This window comes from Narcine bancroftii, chromosome 9 (assembly GCF_036971445.1).
Source record: "Narcine bancroftii isolate sNarBan1 chromosome 9, sNarBan1.hap1, whole genome shotgun sequence".
Taxonomy (NCBI): Eukaryota; Metazoa; Chordata; class Chondrichthyes; order Torpediniformes; family Narcinidae; genus Narcine; species Narcine bancroftii.
Genome location: NC_091477.1, coordinates 7,027,324 through 7,049,916, shown reverse-complemented (window position 1 = coordinate 7,049,916; position 22,593 = coordinate 7,027,324). Strand labels below are relative to the sequence as shown.

The window sequence follows — 22,593 nt, the reverse complement described above, 5'->3', positions numbered from 1 at the left end:
CCAAGTAGCACTGAGCACGGGCAGCACCAGATCACTGTTGTGGAGTTTATCCAGGAGTCTGATGACTGCAGAAAAGTGACTAAGGCTGCTGGCATGTGACTTCACACTCATAAACCTTCTCCCCGATGGGAGGAGGGAGAAGAGACTGTGTCCAGAATGGAGATTGGTTAAATGTCAGTTGAGATAAGAAGTGGGTGGAGCATAGCATGTGCCAAAAATGGGATGCTGGAGAGACTCAGCTATGCAGGGAGTCATCCATGGAGAATAATGGCCTGACAATATTTTGGGTCAGGACCCATTGTCAGGTAAGTGTGGAGGAAGAGGAGGAGGCAAGTAATGGAAGGATCCAATCGGTAATAGGATAGTGGACAAATGAAGACGGGAGAGGTGGCGAGACAGGAAGATGAAGAGAGCACAGATGGGAGTAGAGTGGGGTGTTGAGAGCAGATGGAAACTACAAAACCATATTCCGAGTGGAGGCTACATACCTTGGCAACATTTAAGATGTACTAAGAGATATGGGTTAATGCTGGTGAATGAGGTGGGGGGGGAATCTCATAGAGACATATAACATTCTGACAAGACTAAACAGGTTAGATGCAAGAAGAATTTTCCTAGTGCTGGGGACGTCCATAACAAGGTGTGGGGGGGAGGTCACAGTCCAAAGAGTGAGGGGAAGTCATTTAGGACTGAGATGAGGGAACCTGTGGAACTCCCCTCCACAGAAAATAGTTCAGTTCAGTTCAATGGATATATTCAAAGGGAATTGGATGTGGTCCTTATGACTCAAAGGATCTAGGAGTCTGGAGTAAAGGCAGGAATAGAATATTGATGTGGCATGATCATCCATGATCGTGTTGAATGGTGGTGCACACTTGAAGGGCTGAGTGGCCTTCTCCTACTCCTATATTCTATGATTTTATGAAATGGAATAAGAACCGATGGATATGCTGGGTAAAAGTGCCTGTTTCGATGCTGGATGGCTGGTTGAATTGTGTAGGTGTCAAGTAATGTTTTCTTTCTCTTTATATATGCCGATGTAGATCTTCGACCATTGCCTGACGTGGCTATGACTGGGAATTGCACAAGGGAATGCACAGAGTTTGGTCATTCAGATACCTGCTGGATGCCAGGCCAACCGTCCCCTAACCGGAAGCAGAAAAATGTTCCCAAACTGTCCACTTTTGTGCCTTACGAAGAGCAGGGGAGCCAGGATCGCCTGAGCAATGGGAGCCCTCGGCTCGCTGAGGACTGTAATGCCAAGATGGCCAACATCCGCTTCATACCAACGCACAGTGCCTTCCCTAGTTCGAACCATGAGCCCAGCAAGGATTCGGCTCTGGAAGAAATCCCGCTCACCCAGCCCCCTGACTACCAACAGGCCCCTGGTCCCGCGCCCCAGAGTTCAAAGCGGGAGATTTATCTCTAGGGAAATGATGGAGCCTGCTCTGTGCCTGTTTGAAGCTGTTTCAACTGTTTGGGAATGCAAGCATTCAGAGGAAAGGAGCACAAGGGGAAACTTACGCTAAGAAACACAAGGCTTTATTGTCTGCACTACAATTCAAAGGCAAATTAAATTTTTTGGGAGAATGATGGACTTGAAGCTGTGTGTTGTCAGGGATTTCCAGATCATAGGGCACAGACTTGAGTCTCACCCAGCACCAACAGCTGAGAAAACCACCACAGAACAGCAATCAAAAGTCAGACACTGCTGTTCACCCCTCCTCATTTCTATTTCCACAAACTTCTTAACTGCATGAAATTGATCATTTATTTTAATTTTGTGTGTGTGTTTGTGTGTGTGTGTGTGTGTGTGTGTGTGTGTGTGTGTGTGTGTGTGTGTGTGTGTTTGAGGGAAGGATGCAGAAGACAAATACCAGCTGACATATGTGACCACTCTTGTAGTTTAGGGTGAGTAGCATCTCTCCTCTTAAAGCTCTGGATTGAAAACTCACCTGGCTCAGGTTCACCATCGCCACAGTGACCAACAGCACCATGGCACAGGAGGGATGCTGTGCACTTGTGTCAAATGATATATGATTCAGAGTTTGAGAGACAAAATCATCTCCATCTTTCATGTGTCTCAGCAAATCCTCCTCGTGTTTATCTTTATTCCTTGTAAATAATTTCAAATGTACCAATGAAAAAGTCATCTTGTGAATGTAACAGCTGCAAGAAACCTTTAGTGACTGGTTCTGATGGGTAGTTATTGTAAATGGTGCTGGTGAATCGCGACCTTTATCCATTCAGCTGTATAGAGTTCTCTCATGCGCTATCCTTGATTTTTAAAAGGAGGTCTGGTGGGCTCCTTTTAAGTGGTAGCATTTGTGTGGCAGCCATGTCACGACTTCACCTGGGATGGGCCTTTGAAAGGTGGTCACATGCATCAGCTCCTCGTGTCAGGTTCTCAGTGAGGGGAGTGGCTGGGAGTAATATCTGCTCCTGTGGAAAAGTGCATGCAGTGCCTAAGGAGACACTTCATCCTTCTCTGAGCTCAGAGCACAGGATCTCATGCTGGAACAACAGTTTCTCTGGAATTGATGGCATTGTGTGGGGGATCTTGATGTATCAAACATCATTATAGTTACCTGACTTGGTCTTAGGTCCTGAATGATACGTGTGTGTGTGTGTGTGTGTGTGGGTGTGTGTGTGTGTGTGTGCGTGTGTGTGTGTGTGTGTGTGCATGTGTGTGTATCTGTGATTGTGTCAGAGTCTGGCTGTCTGTGAATGTTCAGGACGGTCTATATGTGTATGCCTGGGCGTGTCTGTCTGTCTGTGGATACCTGTGTTGCCCAGTTGGTTTTGTGTTGGTCGGGGGGTGGGTGGGGGTGTGTGTGTGTGTGTGTGTGTGTGTGTGTGTGTGTGTGTGTGTGTGTGTGTGTGTGTGTGTGTGTGTGTGCATCCATCTGTCTGTGGATACCTGTGTTCCCTGCTTTTATGTGGCTGTGTAAGTCTGTTTTTTCTTCTCCCAATGAGATGAAGACACACCAATCTGAGGAGTGGAGGGGTGGTAGATACTTGACGTGGTTGTTATGAATTACATGGACCAATGATGCCAGCAGTGGTTCCCAAACCCGCTGTGGACAAATAGTTATAATACTCTCAGATGTTTTTGTTAGGCATCGGACATTGTGCCATTAAAAAATATCATCTGGACTGAAGGCTGGGTGTGTTGGTTATGCGATTGGACAGACCACAGTCTACTCAATGGATGGTAGTGAACATTATTACCTATCCAATCAGCCAATCATTGAATATCATCAAATCTACTCAATAACCTATTTGGAGCTGGACATCTTATGGTATCTTGAACTCATTTTATGACTAGTATGGATTAAAACATTGCTATCTACAGTTTCCTTTTAGCTTTTTGATTCAAAGTTCCACCAATTGTCCTTATTTCAACAACTGTTATTGTCTCCAATTATAACGCACTTTCTAATTGTTCCCACTTCATGACTTGTGAAACTCGATTCAGATAGACAGCGGTGTATATAAAATTGTTATGTTAGCATGAATATTGCTCTGTTTTCACAAAATATTTGCATTTTTTTTGTGTGCGTATGTGTGCGTGTCTTTGCATTTTGTTCTTGTTCGCCATCTGTGGCATAATCCTGATGACTCGATAAACCGATTGGGTCCAGAATTTCCCAGGTCTGTGACAAGAGTGAAGCAGTAGTTACTTTGTGCCTTGATAAGTGAAAAGGGAGTTCAGGAGGGATGTGAGCGGAAGATACAAGCAGAATGCTGTAGCGAGGGAGGACAGATTGGCTCATTCAAACTTCTTACTATAATCTGCAGTGCATTCTCACGTATAAGGTTCATTCATCAGAACCTGGGGTCTGTTTTGGGGAGAGATGGGGGAGGAATGAAGCTGATTAAAGTCTTGGCATGGAATTATAAACTTTAAATCCATCCCATATACACTGGAAGTCTCAAGAGATCTTTTTTTTTAATCTGACCAATATCCCTGATACTCTTGGGTAACTGGATCAGGTGAGCCCGTGGATGTCAAATTGGATGGAATTGTTTATTATCATGTGTGCCAAGAACATTGTTTGGTGTGCTATCCAGCCAAGCCAGTCTATCTGACTGCAACAGGCAGTTGCAAAGTCAACCAAATGTGCAGACTATCATGTTACAGGGAAAATGTTCAGTAAAACCAGGGCAAGGGCAATATCATGTTACAAATAAGGGGTCTATTAAAGAGGGTGATAACAGCGGGGAAAAATCTATCTTTGAGCCTGGTGGTGTGTGTTTTCAAACTCATGAACCTTCTGCCTGATGGGAGGGCTGGTGGCCAATTCCAGGGCTCTTGTGGTCTCCTATTCTCAGGAAGCAATGAGGTTCCTCCAGGAAAGGTTGCTTGGCACTTGGACTTTTCAACTCCCTCCGCATTCACAAGGTTGACCAGTCATCGGAAGAGGTCAAGCAGATTGGTCAAGTCAAGTTTATCGTCCTCAGATTGTACAAGTACAACTGGAAGAGACTGAATTAAACTTCACAAGTATCCTCCTGTCCAAAGCCAACGCTGGGAAATCCAGGAAGATTGGAGGTCTCTGAGATGTTAAAGGTGCCTTTTTTTTTGTACGAGTTGCAGTTTGTCTTGGAAGTAGACAAGTTACAGGCACAAACATAAAGATGGACCCCACAACCATGAGCAAACAGGTACCAAAAATATCCCCAAAATATATCAAAAGTGGCAGAACAATCTTGGAGGGGTCTGAAGAGGCCACATCTCTTGCGTTTATAGGCAGAGGTAGTTAAATACGTTATTTCTGTTAGTGTTTCATTCTAAGAAAACGGATACAGCGGTAGATTATGTATGTATTTATAAAAGTATTGTGTCGCGACTTTGCTTGCCCTGTGATACCCTGGACCAGACTACAGCAGCACACGCAATCTGTAGATTGGCCAGTACTTTCAGTGAGTCTTATAGCGTGGATCCTGCCAACACCCTGATTCGAGTCCCCACACTCCTGGGGGAGGGGTGGAAGGAGGAACCCCAGAGTCCATGAGACTAAGAACAAGCAGCTAACTGCTGTTCAGATGATTTGAACTTTAATGTTGGTTCTATTTATATAATTAATTTAATTGCTTGTATGCCATGTTTTTTGTACAGTTTTATGTACATGCAAATGTCGCTTTTATATCAAAACAAAATCAGCAAATGGAAGTACGTTACTATTTTTAGATGGATTTAATGTATAATCAGGACCATATTGTTGAGGATGTTTGGAAACATGTAATGCTTTACTAGTTAATCCATTGGCTTCCTATGTTACTTATGAAATTTGTGCAAGCAATGAGCACCTCCTCTTCATTTATATCCAATTTGTTCCTATTGTTAAGCATGTAAACAAATTCTTGACCCTTATTTGCTGAGCCATCAACAGAGAGAAAATACAGTCATTGTAATTATTCCTTCCTCAAAGCTTTACAATAAAATGTCAAAATGAGCAGCCTGTTCCTTGCGAGACTTCGTCTCCTTTTCGAGGGGGTTCTGGGGATATCCAGGAAGGTGTTGATGGGAGAGTAGGTCGGTGCCATCTTCTGGTTTCCATGGACACAACACCATTCGGTTAAGGAAAACTGAGAGCTACCGGCAGCAAGGTTAGCCCCAGCAATTGGGACCAGGATTCATATCTCGCACAGTCTACGAGGAGTTTGTAGGTTCTCCCCAGGTGGGTTTTCCTCGAGGGGGGCTCCAGTTTCCTCTCACCCTTCAATAAAAAACATTCCATGGGTTGTAGTAAAAACACAAAATGCTGGAGAAATTCAGAAAGTCAAACAGTCCTTTATGTAGCAAAGGCAGAGATACAGAACTGAGGTTTCGAGCTTGAGCTTGAGCCCCTCATCCAAGTATGAGAAAATGCCAATGAGCATCAGAACAGGAGAGTGAGATGGGAAAGAGTGGGGTGGCAGGGCAGGAGATTGGTGGAGAAAGGAGGGAGGGGACAGCAGCGCTGAGGGGGAGGGGGAAAGGCAGGAAATGGGGGAGGGGGAAGAAAAGGTGAGCAGGTTTAATGGAAAACAGTGAAGTCAATGTTCATGCCATGTGGCATAAGGTGGTGTTCCTCCAATCTGCGGGCGGTCAGGGTGGGACAATACATAAGATCATGGACAGACATGTGAATGTGGAAGTATGACCCGGAATTGAAATGGTTGGCCACTGGGAGGTGGCTGTGGTTGCGAATGCAGTGGAGATGCTGAGTGAAGCGATCTCCCAGTCTGTGACTGTTCAGTCTGATGTAGAGAATGCCACAAAAGGAGCACCGGATCCAGTAAATAAGTCCTCTGGATGCACAAGTGAAGTATTGCTTCTCATGAAAGGCCTGTTTGGGGCCCCAGACCATGGTGAGGGAGGAGATGTGGGTGCAAGGGTTGCACCTTCTGTGGAGAATTGGATAAGCAAGTTTGCGGATGACACAAAGATTGGTGGTGTTGTGGACAGTGAGGTAGATTACCGTAGATTAAAAGGTGATTTAGGAAGGCTGAAGGTGTGGGGTGAGAAATAGCTGATGGAATTTAATACAGATAAATGTGAGGTGCTACATTTTGGAAAGGCAAATTTAAATAGGTCATATACATTGAATGGGAGACAATTGAGGAGTGCAGAGCAACAGAGGGATTTAGGAGTGATGGTAAATAGTACCCTCAAGGCTGATACTCGGGTAGATGGTGTGGTGAAGAAGGCATTTGGAATGTTGGCCTTCATAAATCGGAGTATTGAATTCAAGAGTAGGGAGGTTATGATGAAATTGTACAAGGCATTGGTGAGGCCAAATTTGGAGTACTGTGTACAGTTTTGGTCACCAAATTATAGGAAAGATATAAACAAAATAGAGAGAGTACAGAGAAGGTTCACGAGAATGTTGACAAGATTTCAGGGTCTGAGTTACAGGGAAAGGTTGTGCAGACTGGGGCTTTTTTCTCTGGAGCGTAGAAGATTGAGAGGGGACTTGATAGAGGTGTATAAGATTTTAAAAGGGACAGAGTAAATGTGGATAGGCTTTTTTCAATTAAGAAAGGGGGAGATTCAAACTAGAGGACATGGTTTAAGATTGAAGGGGGAAAATTATAAGGGGAACATGAGGGGAGATTTCTTTACGCAAAGGGTGGTGGGGATGTGGAATGAGCTTCCGGTAGATGTGGTCGAAGCGGGATCATTGGTTACATTTAAGGAAAGACTGGATCGTTACATGGATAGGAGGGGTATGGACCGGGTGCTGGTCAGTGGGACTAGGAGGGTGGGGATTTTCTACGGCATGGACTAGTAGGGCCGAACTGGCCTGTTCTGTGCTGTAAGTGGTTATATGGGAAGGAGCTGTGGATGCGATGGGTGGGAGGGATGAGTGCATGAGGGGATCACAGAGGGAGCAGTCCCTATGGAAGGTCAAGAGGGAATGAGGGGAAAATATGTCTGGTGGTCGGAAATTCCGGCAGATGATGTGTTGGATGCAGATGCTGGTGGGGAGGTAGGTAAAGATAAAGGGATTTCTATGTTGGTGGCAAATGGGGGTGGGGGGGGCATGGCAGATGAGCAGGAAATGGAGGAGATGCAGGTGAAGGCTGAGTGGATAGTGGTGGAGAAAATACACATTTGTGGAAGAAGGCAGGCATTTCAGAAAATCTGGTCTGGAAGGCCTCATCTTGGGAACAGATGCGGCAGAAATGGGGAAATTGAGAGAAGGGGGATGGAATCCTTGCAGGGTGTGAGGAAGTGTAGTCAAAGTAGTTGTGGGAGTTGGAGGGTTTATAGTATATGTCAGTGGAAAGCTGGTCTCCCGAGATGGAGAGATCCAAAAGAGGAGAGTGTTATCAGAGATGGGCCCAGTGAGTTTGAGGTCGGAGTGGAAGTTGGATGCGAAGTGGATGAAGTTGACAAGCTCATCGCAGGTGTATGAGGCAGCCCTGATGTAGTCATCTCTATACTGGAGGTAGAGTTTGGGGGTCTTGCCTGTGTAGGATTGCAGCATGGATTGCTCTACAAAGCCTACAAATAGGCAGGTGTAGCTGGCAACCATGCCTGCTTCTTTAATTTGGAGGAAGTGGGATGAGTTGAAGTTATTTAGAGTGAGGATGTTCTGCCAGGCAGAGAGGATGGAGGTAAAGGGTGACTGGTCGGGGCTTTGGTCCAGGAAGAAGTGAAGTGCTTTCAGACCTTCTGGGTAGAGGTATAAAGGGATTGGACATCCACCATGAAGATGAGACAGTCCAGTTTGAGGAATCTGAAGTCGTTGAAGGGATGGAGGGCATGCGAGGTGTCACAGATGTAGATGGGGAGGGATTGGACTGAGGAGAAAGGATAGAGTCCAGGTAAGATGAAACTAATTTGGTGTGGTAGAAGTAGGAAGAAACAATGAGTCTGCCCGGATGGTTTGGTTTGTGTATCTTGGGAAGGAGGTAGAACTGGACAATGTAGGGTGGGAGAGAATGAGGTTGGTAGCCGTGGAGAGGGGGTGACCAGAGGTGATGAGGTTGGAGATTGTTTTGGAGACAGTGGATTGATGTTTAGTGTTGTGGTCCTGTGGGAGCGGTCAATAGGAGGAGGTGTCTGAGAGTTGTCAACTGGCCTCAGCAAGATAGAGCTCTGTGTGCCAGTCCACAACTACCCCACCTTGTCAGCGGGTTTGATAGTGAGGTTGGGATTGTTGCAGAGAGTGTGGAGGGCAGAGCATTCTTGGAGGCCATTTGGTTGTAATTGAGCAGCACAGGCTTGTGGGCCGAAAGGAACCGATATCCTCCTGTATGTCTGAGGGACAGAACAGGCCAGGCAGCATCTCCACGGAAAAAAGGACAGTTGACCTTTCAAGTCAGGATAGAATGAAGCAAAGATCATTACAGTAGAATACAGGTTTTTCAGCCCACGATGCTGTGCTGTCCTTTTCTCTCCCTAACAGCCATAACCCTCTAATTTTCTAACATCCACGTATATGTTTAAAAGACTGTTAAATGTCCCTATTTTACCAGCCTCCACCACCATCCTCAACAATGCATTCCAGTTACCCAACGCTTACCTCTGACATCGCCCCCAAACTTTCCTCCACTCACCTTAAACAAATGTCCTCTAATATTTTTTATTGCCACCACAGGAAAATGTTCACTCTTTCTAAGCCCCACATAATCTTATATACATCTATTAAGTCACCTCTCATTCTTCATTGCACCTTCATTCAGATTCTTGTTTCAGCTGCGATCTGCTTGGATTTCATGTCAAATACGGGAAGAGATTCAATGATCAGATTCACATGGAGATTCACACCTGTCTCTGTGGAACTCTCATTGCGTGCTTCACTCTCATCGTTGCATCAGCTAACACAATAAATTTTCCTGGTGTGTTCACCAATTCAAAGTCATAACATTGTAACTTCGCCATCAGTCTTTGGAGTCTTGGTGACATTTCACTGAGATTTACCTTGATTATTGCTATTAATGGCTTGTGGTCTGTCTGTTATGAATGTTGGTAGACCATACACATAACTTGGAAATTTCTTGAGTCCCTAGACCAGGCCTAGACACTCTTTCTCCATCTATGCATATTGACATTCAGATGTTGTCATCATCCTTGATACATATGCTAGTGACCTCCAATCTCCCACAGCCTGAAGTAGAACGGCACCTATTCCATCTTTTGAAGCTTCTGTGGATATTTTTGTCTTTCTGGATGCATCAAAGAACATCAAAAGTACTAATTCTGCAGTTAGAATAATCTTCAGTTGTCCCCATTTTTCCTCGTGGTTGGTTGTCCACTTGAATTCCCATTTGTCCTATAACAACTTCCTTAGGTACATTGTTTTGGAAAGCAGGTTTGGTATGAATTTACCAATGAAATGGATCATTCCCAGCACTCTCAATACACATTTTTTTTGTCAGAGGGTCTGGAAATCTCTAAAATTACTTTCACCTTGCTCTTGTCTGGCTCTACACTTGCCTTTGATAATTTATCTCCCAGAAAGGTGATTTCCTTCACACCAAACTGGCATTTTTCTCTGTTTAACTTTAATCCATTCTTCTAGATGTGTTGTAGCACTTTGATGAGACTCTCATTGTTGTTTTTGTGTGGATCCCCATAGGATCATGTCATCCATGTGCACACTACCCCATTTATACCTTCTATGATGAGCTCCATTGTCCTGTGGAATACTGAGGAGATTCCAAAAGGCATCGACGAAACGGTGTAATAAATGTTCAGTATTTTTTGTGCTATCATCAAAGCTAAAGCCCAGGGCTGCATCTAATTGAGTGAAAAACCTTGCACCGTTCATCTCACTTGCAATTTCATCCCTGGTTGGAATCTGATAATGTTCCCTCTTTATATTGGCATTCAAGTCTTTTGACACTCCCCACTGGATTCACCTATTCTGTAGGCTCCTCCACTTTCTTTATGACCCCTATTGCCAGCATTCAGTCAAGTCCCTGCTTGAGCTTATCTTTTAGTGGCTCTGGAACCAGCCTCGGGGCATCCACTACTGGCTGTGCGTCCTCTTTTAATTGTGTCTTATAGGTGAGTGGTAGAACTCCAAACCCTTTGAAGATGCGGGAAATTGATCCAGTATTTCTTCCACGCTGTAGTGTGCATGGCCACATTATCAAATGTGGTACTTAAGTTTTCACATGCTCTATCACCAAGCAATGAATAATGTCCATCTGGGACTACTGTGAACCTGATCTTTATCTTTAGCTTTCACCTTGAGTTTACATGTACTTTTTGTGTTGATGCTCTGTCCACTGTAGGGTTTGAGCAGTACAGGATTTAAATGGCTTTACCTTCATTGCCCTGATGTCACGCTCAGCAATCAAATTGACCTATGCCCCTGTTTCTAACTTGAAAGGACTATTTGTTCCCTTTGTATGCAATGACACATTTCATTTATCCTGCTTGACATTGTTCATTTCCTCCAGCATCATGCCCACGAAAAACGTATCATTGAGAGCAATGTCTTCTATAGTGTATATTTCTGTTTAGTTTCCTTTTGGACAAGCATTGCTTTGCCTAGTGATTCTGCTCCTTGTACTTCCTACAGACTTTTCCGTAAGCTGGCCATTGCTTCGGCCTGTGTTTAGTGCTGCATCGTTTACAATTGAATGTCCCTCCATCTTTTTGTTAGTTCCTGTATCTCATATTATGTTTGTTTGTGAGTGTGTCCAGACACCATGGCTATGACTATGCCTTCAATTTCACTGGCTTTTACACTACTGAACTTTTTTGCATCCTTCAGAGCTATTTCACTGGCGTGGCACGACTTCACTGCTCCAGCTAAGGTAAGCTCTGTCTCTCGCAGCAACCTCTCTTTCACTTTAATTCTGAACACAATTTGATCACGGATCATTGAATCTTGCAGTGATCCAAAAATGCATGTTCTTGCTTTTAATTTTGTCTGCTTAAAAAAAAAAGTATCAAAGCTCTCTCCCTGCATCTGTGTGCACGAGCAAAACACATACCTCTCAAAGGTTTCATTTTCCTTTGGTGAACAGTGTTCATCAAACATCTCGATAACCTTGTCAAATTTGCTCTGGTCTTGCGCCTCGGGAAAAATAAAAATGTTGAAAACGTCTAGAGCTTGAGGTCCCACCATGGTAAGTAGCAGTGCAATCTTTCATGTATCTGGTTCACTATCGATTCCAATGGTTTGAGGTACTGCATAAAGCTTTGTTTAAAGAGCCTCTACTCATGGTCAACATTTCCAGTCCATTTTACAGCATTAGGTGTTTTTAAACTCTCCATATTTTCACTGCTGATTTCAACTTTTACTCACTATGCACACTATGTGTTTCTTTTTTTTTCACTCCTGCTCACAGTAGAACTTGGCTGTTTCTTCCACTCCTGGTGCCATGTAATGTTTCTTTTATTGCAATAAAGAAACTTGGGTTCTTTTTAAAATAACTAGATTTGTTAACTAAGCAAACAGCCCTAAGAACAGAACACACACATGCCAGACTTCATGTTGAGGCATCCATCTTGAATCTTCCCAAGATGCAACAATCTCCAGATGCTACACACTCTGACTGACTCCTGCTGGAGGTAGGACTCTGTCACTGCAGTACTGACCTCCGATCTGATGCTTTGCAGCCACAAAACCACACTGATGCCGCCAGCCAGGACATGCTATTGTGCTCCTGTACAACATTGTCAGGGCATGGTCATATTGCCCTCCAGAACCTGCTATCAGGACTGGGGTCTGTGCATGTGCCAATCCCAAGCAGTGCTCTTGAGGGGCCTCTGGCATTGACAGTTTTCTGATCATAATGGGGGAGGGGGTTGGAACCAGGCGACAAGGAGGTAGACTCGTATGCTTGCTGCTCGTGCTCACCACTGGACCGGTCAGCAGGCCATGCGTTAGGGGAAATGATATTGGAGGTGACGATACCCATGGGCCCTGATTATCTCTGAAGGGACTCCATTTTGCTTCTCTGTCTCATTTTGATAAGAGCCCTAGACTAGTGGTACCTCTCTGTGTGTATTTACAGGGAAGCAAAGGAGACAATTAGTGTGCATATTACATACATGTCAATCGAGGAATGCTGAATCAGGGCAGTGTGACCTAATTCAGCAATAGCGACTGAATCAGGCCAGCCTGGCAATATTATTCCATCCCCAATTGTTCTCCAAATGGAGTGGTTGCTTTATTAGGGAGTTAAGAGTAAACCCTAGTGCAATGGAACCACCTATAGCTCATACTGGATAAACGTGTTAGATTTCCTTCCTTGGTGAACCAGATGGGCTTTTTACAGCAAATAATCAGATATTAGCTATTTCACTGACAGAATTTAAACTCTCCTCTTTCCATCTTGGTGTCATATTTTCAGGTTTCTGAATTCAATTCAGAAGTGCAATTATGAGATTGGGTGGTGCCAGAACAACACTCTTGTTCAGCTCTTGTGAATTATAAGTTTAGATTTATTGTCATGACACCAAGTATAACTCTGAGATTTTTTTTTCCCTGCTGGCCAGGCAAGTGCTCAACATCTCCAAGACCAAGGAGGTTATTACTGGATTTTAGAAAGGAGAGGTCGAGGGGCCATGCACCTGTCCCCATTGATGGGGCGGAGGTGGAGAGGGTTAATACCTTCAACTTCCTGGGAGTCCCTATTTCAGAAGACTTCCCCAGAGCTCGCACGTTGAGGCAACTTCGAAGAAGAAATGTTGATGTCTCTGCTTTCTCAAAGGTCTGAGGAGATATGGCATGTCGTCGAATAGGCTACCAAATTTCTAAAAGTGCATTGTAGGAAGTGTACAGTCTGGTTACAGCACAGCCTGGTGTGTTCTGGCTTATTTTTACACGGTGCCTATTCAGCTGCAACAAATAGGAACGTCAGTGCAGATGCATGCTGTACATTGACAACAAACTCATTAATATCATGCAATCTAGTGCTCCTGTGCATATATTAAGTAGTCTTTGAGGAGCAGAAATGTTCTGCATCGCTTGAGCCTGTGATCTGTTCATTCCACTATCTTTTCTCCTCACCTCAAAGAAGGAAGTAGTATCAAACCCTTGAATTGTAGGAGATGCTTCAAGCCCTGATTTCCAGGGATGTGATCTCAAATGATTGGCAGCTAACTCCAGAAGGTCTGTTTGCTTTTGCTTATTGGCTTTCTCACTGTTTGAACAAGACAAGTCATGAGTCAATGAACATTCATCTCTAAAGATCATATGAACCAAAGCAAGGTGTTTAATTCAAATAATACAGAGGAGATGCGCACTTTTATAATCCCGTCCGTGTGACCGACCCACTATTCATTTGGCTGATTATGTGCTCCCACATCCTTTGGGATAAAATTGGCAATAATTCCGTGATGTGTTTCACAGTGAAAATAAATACAGTGGCAATGAATGGAGAGGAGAATGCAGTAAAAAGAGAAAGACCAGCTACTTACAAAACGGGGAGATGGTTAACTTTGGCATGCTTTCCACCATCAGTTAGGGCATACAGGAATTGGGATGTCATGTAACACCTACACAAGGCATTAGCAAAGCTACATTTGGAGTATTGTAAGGGAGAAATGTAGCTGGAAATCATGCAGAAAATATTGATGAGGGCATTACCAGGATTGGAGGTCTTGAGTTATAAAGGAAACAGACTAACTGCCACATGTGATATCCAGCTGTACAGTATATGACAGCTCCATTTTGCCAGCCTGACTCCAATTCTTGCTGGTTCATTTTCATGGGAAGAGTTTTGAGGACGTCCAAGTGGGAGATCAGAGCCTGTCATGCAATGGTTCAACTCGAATCAGCAAAGCCAGGAGAAGCAAGGAGCAAAGATACTGGGGAAGATCAGTCAGACAAAACTAGAACCTACCTGATCGTCCAATTGTAGTCGACAAATATATGTTATAAAATCAAGTCAGGATAGCAGGGATCATTTGGCCCAATAGACTTAATATGGATCCTTGAAAGGACTAACATTTTCCTTCATTCACTGGGAACTCCAGTTCAATTGCCCATCTAAGTTCTGTCTTATTCCATCATTCGGGCTGATCTTGAAAGGTGTTACTCAATCTAGTTCTGTCACTAAGACTGGAAACAGTCTTACATTAAAACAACTTGAAGCATTCATTAGAAAAAAAAATAAATCTGCAATTTTGTTTTATTTGCCAGCTAATTTGTGAAAATGCCAAACAGGCAAGAAATATGACCTGATCTTCGCTTATCTTATTAATTGATCTTGAAGAATCATGGTTTGTGCCACATGCCAGTTTATCAAATTGATTAATGCCATTGTTCCCCATAGAGTTCAATTTTTTAACATTGGCAAGGAAATTAATGATTCACAGCATGTTAAAAGAAAGAGATAAATGGTTCTTTGATGGTCCTGTTGGCAAATTCATTGCTCTGGCAAAGAAAACATCAATGAAGAAATCTACTCTGAAAATGCTACCTCCAGTTTTAGGATCCCCTGCCAGTGAAAGATCCTGAGGATTATTGTGTTCGATTCAAATAGGAAATATGTGGAAACTTTAGAGAGGGAGCAGAGGAGATTAAGTACTTGTTCAGCTGTAGCACATCAGCATTTTGGTGTCTATGCACATTGTACATTGAAAATGACAATATTGCAGTCGCACTAGGCCTGCGGTGAGCGAACGAACCACACAGAATCAAAATTGAGTTGAGCCAACTGACTTTAGTAGAACTCTTGCATGTGTTTAAATCCCTCAGAACCCGACGATGCTTGCGACTCCTGGGTCCTTTATGATGTCAGCCACCAGGCTTTGGGCTTGCCAAGCACCCGAACCTCACACAGTCAGATCTGCCGCAGACTTGCCCGTGACTCCGTGAGCCGGTTCAGTTGTTGCGTGGGCGAGGCGCCACAGTATATTAATTACACTGTGCAACAAAATTTTTCAAAAGGTTTCCTAAAGGGGGATTATTATAGACAATTCAAGTTGAACACAATGATCATTTCAGATTTGTTATATCATGGAGAACTTGAATTTAGCATATTCGGTTGGATAATGATCCTGACACGTTGCATTAGTTCAACTGACCTAAAAATGTTTTGCCGCTGATTTTCGTTTATACTCGGCATCTGATGCCTCTCGTGTCATTGTCCAACAATAGTCTGCCAGCACTGATCCAGTTGCCCTGATACTGCTTTTCCATGGTCGTAATGTCATGGTAGAACCTTTCACCATATTCGACACTGATTGCACCAAGATCAGAAGGGAAGAAGTCCAAGAGTGAATGCAGAAAATGTATTTTCAATGACACATTGCATTCATGGTTTTCTATGCTTGACGTAGACTTCAAATATGACAGGCTAGGTTATATCTAAAAAAAAGTAGGTGGTAGGAAAATTTTAAGGTGATTTTTGTGATCAGCAGCCCAAAATCCATAAAATGCACCCAAAAGTGTTAAGGAAGCAAAATCTTAATTGTGCAGTTAACATTTATCAGTCTTTATTCTGAATCCGTTCTCTAATTTCATGTACCCTCTAAATGTGACCCCTGCTCTCAATATTAATTTTGTCAATCTCCTCATAATCTTATGATCAATTCTCATTCTTCCAAGCTGACTGAATGAGAAATTATACTGAGTGAATCTTCTCTGTGAAGGCTCCGATGCAAGTCCGTCATTCCTTTAATGTTGAATTTGAAAGTATGCTTGGAAGTCCAAGTACAGTCTCAGCATGCCCCATAAATTTGGGCTATAAATTCCTCCTTTCATCCTCGATGCTGGTTGCAATAAGAGCCAACATTCTATTCACCTTCTAAATTTTAGAATACCCCTGGTATTCGGCATTATGGGGATTGGTAGATGCCGAATAAGTGAATTTTCTGGTTGTTTGAGATTGTGTGCTGCGTGAATTGGCATGCCAATTTTAAACACCTGCCTTTTTGTACCTCTTTATTTTCTGCAATTTTTTTTTGCCAGTTGCTTGAATTCCAGATAAGATGGATTTTTTTTTACTGTATTTATTTTCACCTGCACACTTTTTTTGTGAAAAATTCTAGATCCCTTTGCACCATCCTGCAGTCTCAGTCACTGTAAATTACAGTTTTATTTTTCATTCTTCCTTCCACCATTACATCACATTCACCAACTTCTTGCCCCCTCACTTTCTCCCTCCATATCCCTTTGCAGGGTCTTTGTCAGATCCAGCTTGCCCTCCTATTTTTGCATTATCGGCAAATGTGGCAAGAGTGCATTCTGTTTCCATTGTTAACACGGAATGGAAATAGATTGGGAAATCAGCATTGATCCCATTTGTTACACATTCCCATCTCTTTGCTGGCAACTCCACTCTCCATGCCTGCACATTGCTTCCAACTCTATATGTCCTTATTGGCAGTAATCCTTCCTGTGGCACCTTATCAAGTACCTTCTGAAAATCCAAATATAGTATCTCTACTGGATCCTCCTTCAGAAATCAGGCCAAACTTGGGTTGTCCTTCCATAAAACCACTTTGGCATGTACTTGTCATGATCTTCATCAGTCAGAGTACTGAGCATGGAAGCTGAGAGGTCATGAGGCAGCTGTATAAGACATTGGTGAGGCTCCATTTGGAGTTTTGGTCATCAGGCTCTAGGAAAGATGTTGTCAAGACTTGGTGCCTGACCATTGGGGAGAGGTTGGGCTGTCTATTCTTTTATTCCTTGGAGTGCAGGAGTCTGAGGGACAATCTCATAGACATGCACAAAATCGCAAGAGGAATATATCAGAGGAATGGAGAGTGTCTTTTTTCCCAGAGTAGGGGAATTGGAAACCAGAGGACAGAAGTTTAAGGATGGGGGGGGTTGGAGAAATTTAACTGTGGGGTAATCCTTTATTCACAGAGGGTGGTGGGTGTATAGGCTGCTGGGGGAGATGGTTGAAGCAAAAGCTATTGCAATTTTAAGAAAATAAATTGGTCAGATACATGGATAGGATGGTTTTAGAGGGATATTGGGCAAGCCCAGGCAGGTGGAAGAATTGTGGGTGGGACATTTTTGGACGTAGGCAAATTAGACCAAAGGGCCTATTTCCATGCTACGGAGTTTTTATTTTCAAATGTCCTGCCTCAATAATATGGCAAATGTAGGTTCGTGTTTTCTGTCTCCTCTTGACATCCTTGTGACATTTGCAGTTTTCCAAACCGTTGTGATCTCTTCAGAATCCAGGAAATTTTGGTAGTTTGCAACTAAGTATATCAATAATCTCTGCATCAAGTTCCTTTAAGATCACAGGATGTAAGTCATCAGCTGCTAAAGTCCAAAAGAAAACAAATATGAGTACTTTTCTACGACTGAAATCCAGGTAACAAATGAGAAAAAAATAACTTTTTTCTCTAAATACTGATGAAAACCTTCAAAGAAATTAAAAACCATCAAAGTCTGCAGACATTTTAAACAGTTACATAAGTTTGCTTCTAAAGAATGCTGCATGTCCTGTTGAGTTTCTCCAGCACTTTTGGGTATTTCGCTGAATTTAATTTACAAGTTAGCATTGTGTAATATAAAAATAGGTGGCGGAGTACCATGAGGTGCCCACAATCTCCCTGCTGCAGCGTTACCATGAAGACAAAATGTTACAGCTTCATAACATAACGCTCCTTCCCTCTAACCTCAGACTTCATTTGATTTTTGTTTTGCATTTTGACCATTTCAGCAATTAAAACATTTTGACAATTGTTGCCCAAGGCAACGCAAGGAGAAGCATCATTTTTTTTCTCTCAAGGAAGCATCAGTTAACCTTCATTTCACAGATTTTATCTCAAACCAAATGGAAGGAGAGCTGAAGAATTATTTTATCAATTCATGTTCTTCAGGATTCCAAACATACCATGTGCTTGTGGCACCTCCAAGTTTCTGATGTACCATCAACCATCACAAAAGGCTGAAGACTATCAGGCTTTTATTAACTATTATCAACCTCATTAACTGAACAAAGCAGAGAGAAAAAGAGAGCATGCAAGGGGCTATGGGTAGCATCAGTCTCGGGAGGCGTGTCCAGCTGTCAGCAGCCAATCACAACATAGCAGTGATTAACCACAGTTTCTTTGCACATTTTCAAAGGGACTTTCATCTGTGACCTGATGGAACAATGTCATTGGTTAAATTGCCATTATAACCAGTTATAACATCCTGTTGAACAGGACAGTCTGCAGGCGCTGGGATTGCAGTGGAACACATAAATGTGCTGGAAAAACTCATAGGAAGGATGTGGAAGCTTTGGAGAGGGTGCAGAGGAGATTTACCAGGATGTTGCCTGGATTGGAAAATATGTCTTATGAGGCAAGGTTAGCAGAGCTGGGACTTTTCTCTTTGGAGCAAAAAGGATGAGATGTGACTTAAAAGAAGTCTACAAGATTATGAGAGGCATAGATAAGGTGGACAGCCATCATCTTTTACCCGGAAATAACATACACCAGAGGACGTCTGTAGAAAGTGAAGGGAGGAAAGTTTAGGGGAGACATCAGGGATGTTTTTTACACTCCGTGTGTAGTAGGTGCCTGGAATACATTGCCAGAGATAGTGGTGAAGGCTGAAACATTAGGAGCACTGAAGAAACTCTTAGGCAGGCACATGGATGAAAGAAAAATAGGTTATGAGGTTAGGAGGGTTTTTTTTGGTTGGTATGTACTGGTTGGGACCATGTCGTGGGTCAAAGGGCCTGTACTGTGCTGTAATGGTTTATGTTCTGTGTTCCAAGTCACGCAGCATCATTAGGAGGTAAAGAGTAGCCCTCGTTTCAGTACTGGATCCGTCATCAAGTATTAAAAAAAGGCAGGCAGGTGTCTGAATAAAAAGGTAGGGGTGGTGGAGGAGAGGAGAGGATGGAGAATGGGGAGCAGCACAGGCCAACAGGTAAGAGGGTCATCAGTGAACATATATGGGGAGGTAGAAGTGATAGGGGGAGATATGTGGAAGCAGAGTCGGCATCAAAAGAGATCTAATCAGGGGGCATTAGTGTAACTGTGGGGGCAACACAGTCTGCCATTTGGGAACTCATCCAGTGGAGGGAGGAGGAGCGGATGCCATACCTGGCATGAACCTCCTCCGTCCGCTGCTCCATCGCACTCCACCCCCCCCCCCCCCCCCGGGATTTCAGACAAACGCATGGTCTTATAACGAGTGGAGACAAAACCACATGATTTATTTTGGTGACACCCCCTCGAATGGCATCACCCGTTGTGGTCCATAACCCATTTGTGTCACTAGTGTTGTGAGTGTGTGGGGGGGGTACAATATCTCATTTGGAGGGCACGACTCAAATCCTCTAACTGTCTACCTTTATGTTTTGTCCCCTGCCTGTCCTTCCTCACCATCTCAGAGCACACAGCACATTATGCTTCTGTCCTTCTACCCTAATCTCTCCCCTCACATTCTGAAACCCAACCCCCCCACCCACCTGCCACCCACCAAACTAGTTTAAACTTTCCCCAACAGCTCTAGCAAATCTGCCCTCCAGGATATTGGTTCCCCTCCAGTTCAGGTGCAGCCCATCCTTTTTGTGCAGGTCAGACCTTCCCCAGATGAGATCCCAATGATCCAGACATCTGAATCCCTGACCCCTGCACTAACTCTTCAGCCTCAACTTTCTGTTCCTACCCTCTCTGGCATGTGGCACAGGCAGCAATCCTGGAATTACCTCCCTTGAGGTTCTGCTTTTTAAATTCTTTCCTAACTCCCCACAACATCTGGCTCCTCCTCCTTCAGAATGCTATGAACTCAATCAGAGACATCCCTGGCCCTGGCACCTGGGAGGCAACATACCAACCAGGAGCCTCAATCTCGTTCACAGAACCTCCTATCTGCTCTCCTAACCAACGAGTCCCAATTACCATAGCTTCTCCCCCCCACTGGGGGAGGGGGGGGAGAGGGCCAACCTCTGTGCCAGAGAAGTGACCACCTCGACTTGGCCCTGATAGATCATTCCACCCCGAACAGTATCTAAAATAGTATACTTGTTGAGGGGAACGGCCACAGGGGTGCTCTGCATTCTTTGCCTCTCCCCATTCCCTCTTCTAACAGTCACTCAGTTACCTGTCTCCTGCCTTTTAAGGGTAACCATCTCCCTGAAGCCTTTCTTTATAACTATCTCTGCCTCTTGAATGATCCGGAGTTCATCCAGCTCCAGCTTCCTAATGTGGTCTCCCAGGAGCTGTAGCTATAGCTGGATGCACCTCATGAAGGTGTAGTCATCAGGGACACTTGTGCCATCCCAGATTTCCCACATCCTGCTCTCAGAGCATTCTACTGCCAAGTTCACTCCATTAATCCTTCCTACCTTAAAATCAAATACCTCACCTTCTTGGAATCTTCCTCAGCCTCTGCTCTCAAAAAGTCTACACTCTTACGCTAGGCCACTCACGATTCAGGCTTGAGCCCGTCATCAAGGTATCAAAGGATTCGATTCCTGTTGCAGTTTTGGGGGTCGGGTGGGTGTCTAACATGGCTAGGATCTGTTGTGGAGCAGAGAGATCTAGGAGTACAGGCAAAGTGCACTTTTAAAATGGTGCCACATGCGGATGGGGTGGTTAAAAAGCCTTTCGGCAGATTGGCCTTCATCACTCAGAGCACTGAGTGCAGATGTTGGGAGGTTGTGCTGAAGTTGTACAAGACATTTGTGTGGCTCTATTTGAAAGTATTGTGTTATGCTTTCGTAGCCGTGCTCTTGGAAAGATTCCGTCAAGCTGGAGAGGGTGCAGAGAAGATTTATGAGGATGTTATCAGGACTCAGGAGGATGAGGGGTGATGCCATGATGGTATAGAAAACCATGAGGCAAATATTTAGGAGGAATGCAGAGTCATTTGCCCATCGGTGACCAGATGGCACAGGTTTAAGGTGAAGGTGGAGAGATTTCACAGAAACTGGAAACAGGGTGGTGGGTATAGGGAATGAGCTGCTGAAGGAGGTGAGAGAGGCTGATATTATTGCAAGGTTTAAGGATGCATAGGTAGGATTGGTTTAGAGAGTATGAGCCAAATGCAGGCAGATGAGACTGGTGTGGATGGACAGTTTAGTTAGCATGGGCTCATCTGAAGGGCTTGTGTCCATGCTGACTCTCTAACCATAAATGTTGAATGACCATTTCTGCCCATGGATGCTGCTCGGCTCTTCCAGTTCCTCCGGCAGCTCAATGATTTTTCAAGATTCCAGCATCTTCAGTTTGTCTTTTTGTCTTTACTCACCATTATGTCAACCTTCTATAGGACCTCTATGGAGAGCGTCCTGACCTGCTGCATCGAAGTGTGCGTATGGTTGCTGCAGTGAAATGGATCGGAGGTCAATCCACAGGACCATAAGAACGGCAGAGAGGATCCCTGCCCCCATCTACCAGGATCGTCATCCAAAGAGGTTCCCTTCCACCTCGCACACAGCATCCTTCAGCTACTCCCGACGGGAAAGGGACACAGGAGTATTAGAGCCAGCACCACGAGGCTGAGAAACAGCTTCTTCCCATGGACATTGAGAATGCTGAATGACCAAAGGAACTGCTCACACTAACCCTCCGAGACTCTCATATTTATGAAACAATATTGATTTATTTATTTGTATATACGAATACTTGTTCTGGATATGTATTGTTTGTCTGTATGTGTGTTTTGTCTGGTTGTGTGTCTGTTTTTTTCACTGAGGACCAGAGAACACTGTTTTGTCAGATTATACTTGTGCAAACAAGACAATGAATTGACTTGTTTCTCACTATTTATTTGTGTTGCTTTGGAGAAAATTTAGGCTTAAATTTTGTTTTTTTAGCTATTAGCTTAGTTTGGTAATATTGGATATTGTATGAAATTTGCATCAATGCAAATATGTTAGATTTCAAGTTTGTCATCAAATCTTTTCCAAATTGTTCATTATTTTCCAACTCATGTTTTTACCTATTTGAGTTGTCGAATCGAGTGTCCCATTCATGAGAAGGAAAAGACTGCTGAGGTAGAAATTTGAAATAAAAAATGTAAATATGTTGAAAAATAATAGTACTCTGGTTATAAAAGAATTAGGTCACCATCTTTGGGAAGGAAGCAAACATCCCAGAAATGATGTGGGAATGAGTTACTCCAGTAATGAGGAAGTACAAGGACAAGATTGGACTGGAAAATGGAGCAGAGGAGATTTGATGGTAATGAAATGATATGGTCTGGTTGGTAGAGTAAAACCCTA

General features: G+C 43.7%; 1 protein-coding gene and 1 long non-coding RNA gene across 4 annotated transcripts in view; one reads left to right on the top strand and one right to left on the bottom strand.

Moving 5' to 3' along the window:
* Window positions 1-21,711, top strand: part of LOC138743161 (protocadherin-1-like) — a 431,442-nt gene extending 409,731 nt beyond the window's left edge. For 2 of the 3 annotated variants that reach the window (XM_069898068.1, XM_069898069.1), the window contains exon 4: window positions 1,044-5,459. In XM_069898068.1, the coding sequence (XP_069754169.1) occupies window positions 1,044-1,429 (386 nt within the window). In that variant the 3' untranslated portion in view covers window positions 1,430-5,459. Of the gene's footprint in view, window positions 1-1,043; window positions 5,460-21,638 lie in introns of those variants that run through there. The other variant, XM_069898070.1, reaches the window with a different exon arrangement.
* LOC138743162 (uncharacterized) lies at window positions 5,201-15,105 on the bottom strand. The gene is made up of 4 exons (XR_011344678.1): window positions 14,884-15,105; window positions 14,305-14,522; window positions 13,470-13,602; window positions 5,201-5,723 (listed from the first exon to the last, which is right to left on the bottom strand). It is a non-coding gene; the product is annotated as an uncharacterized lncRNA (long non-coding RNA).
* Window positions 21,712-22,593: the final 882 nt, after the last annotated feature.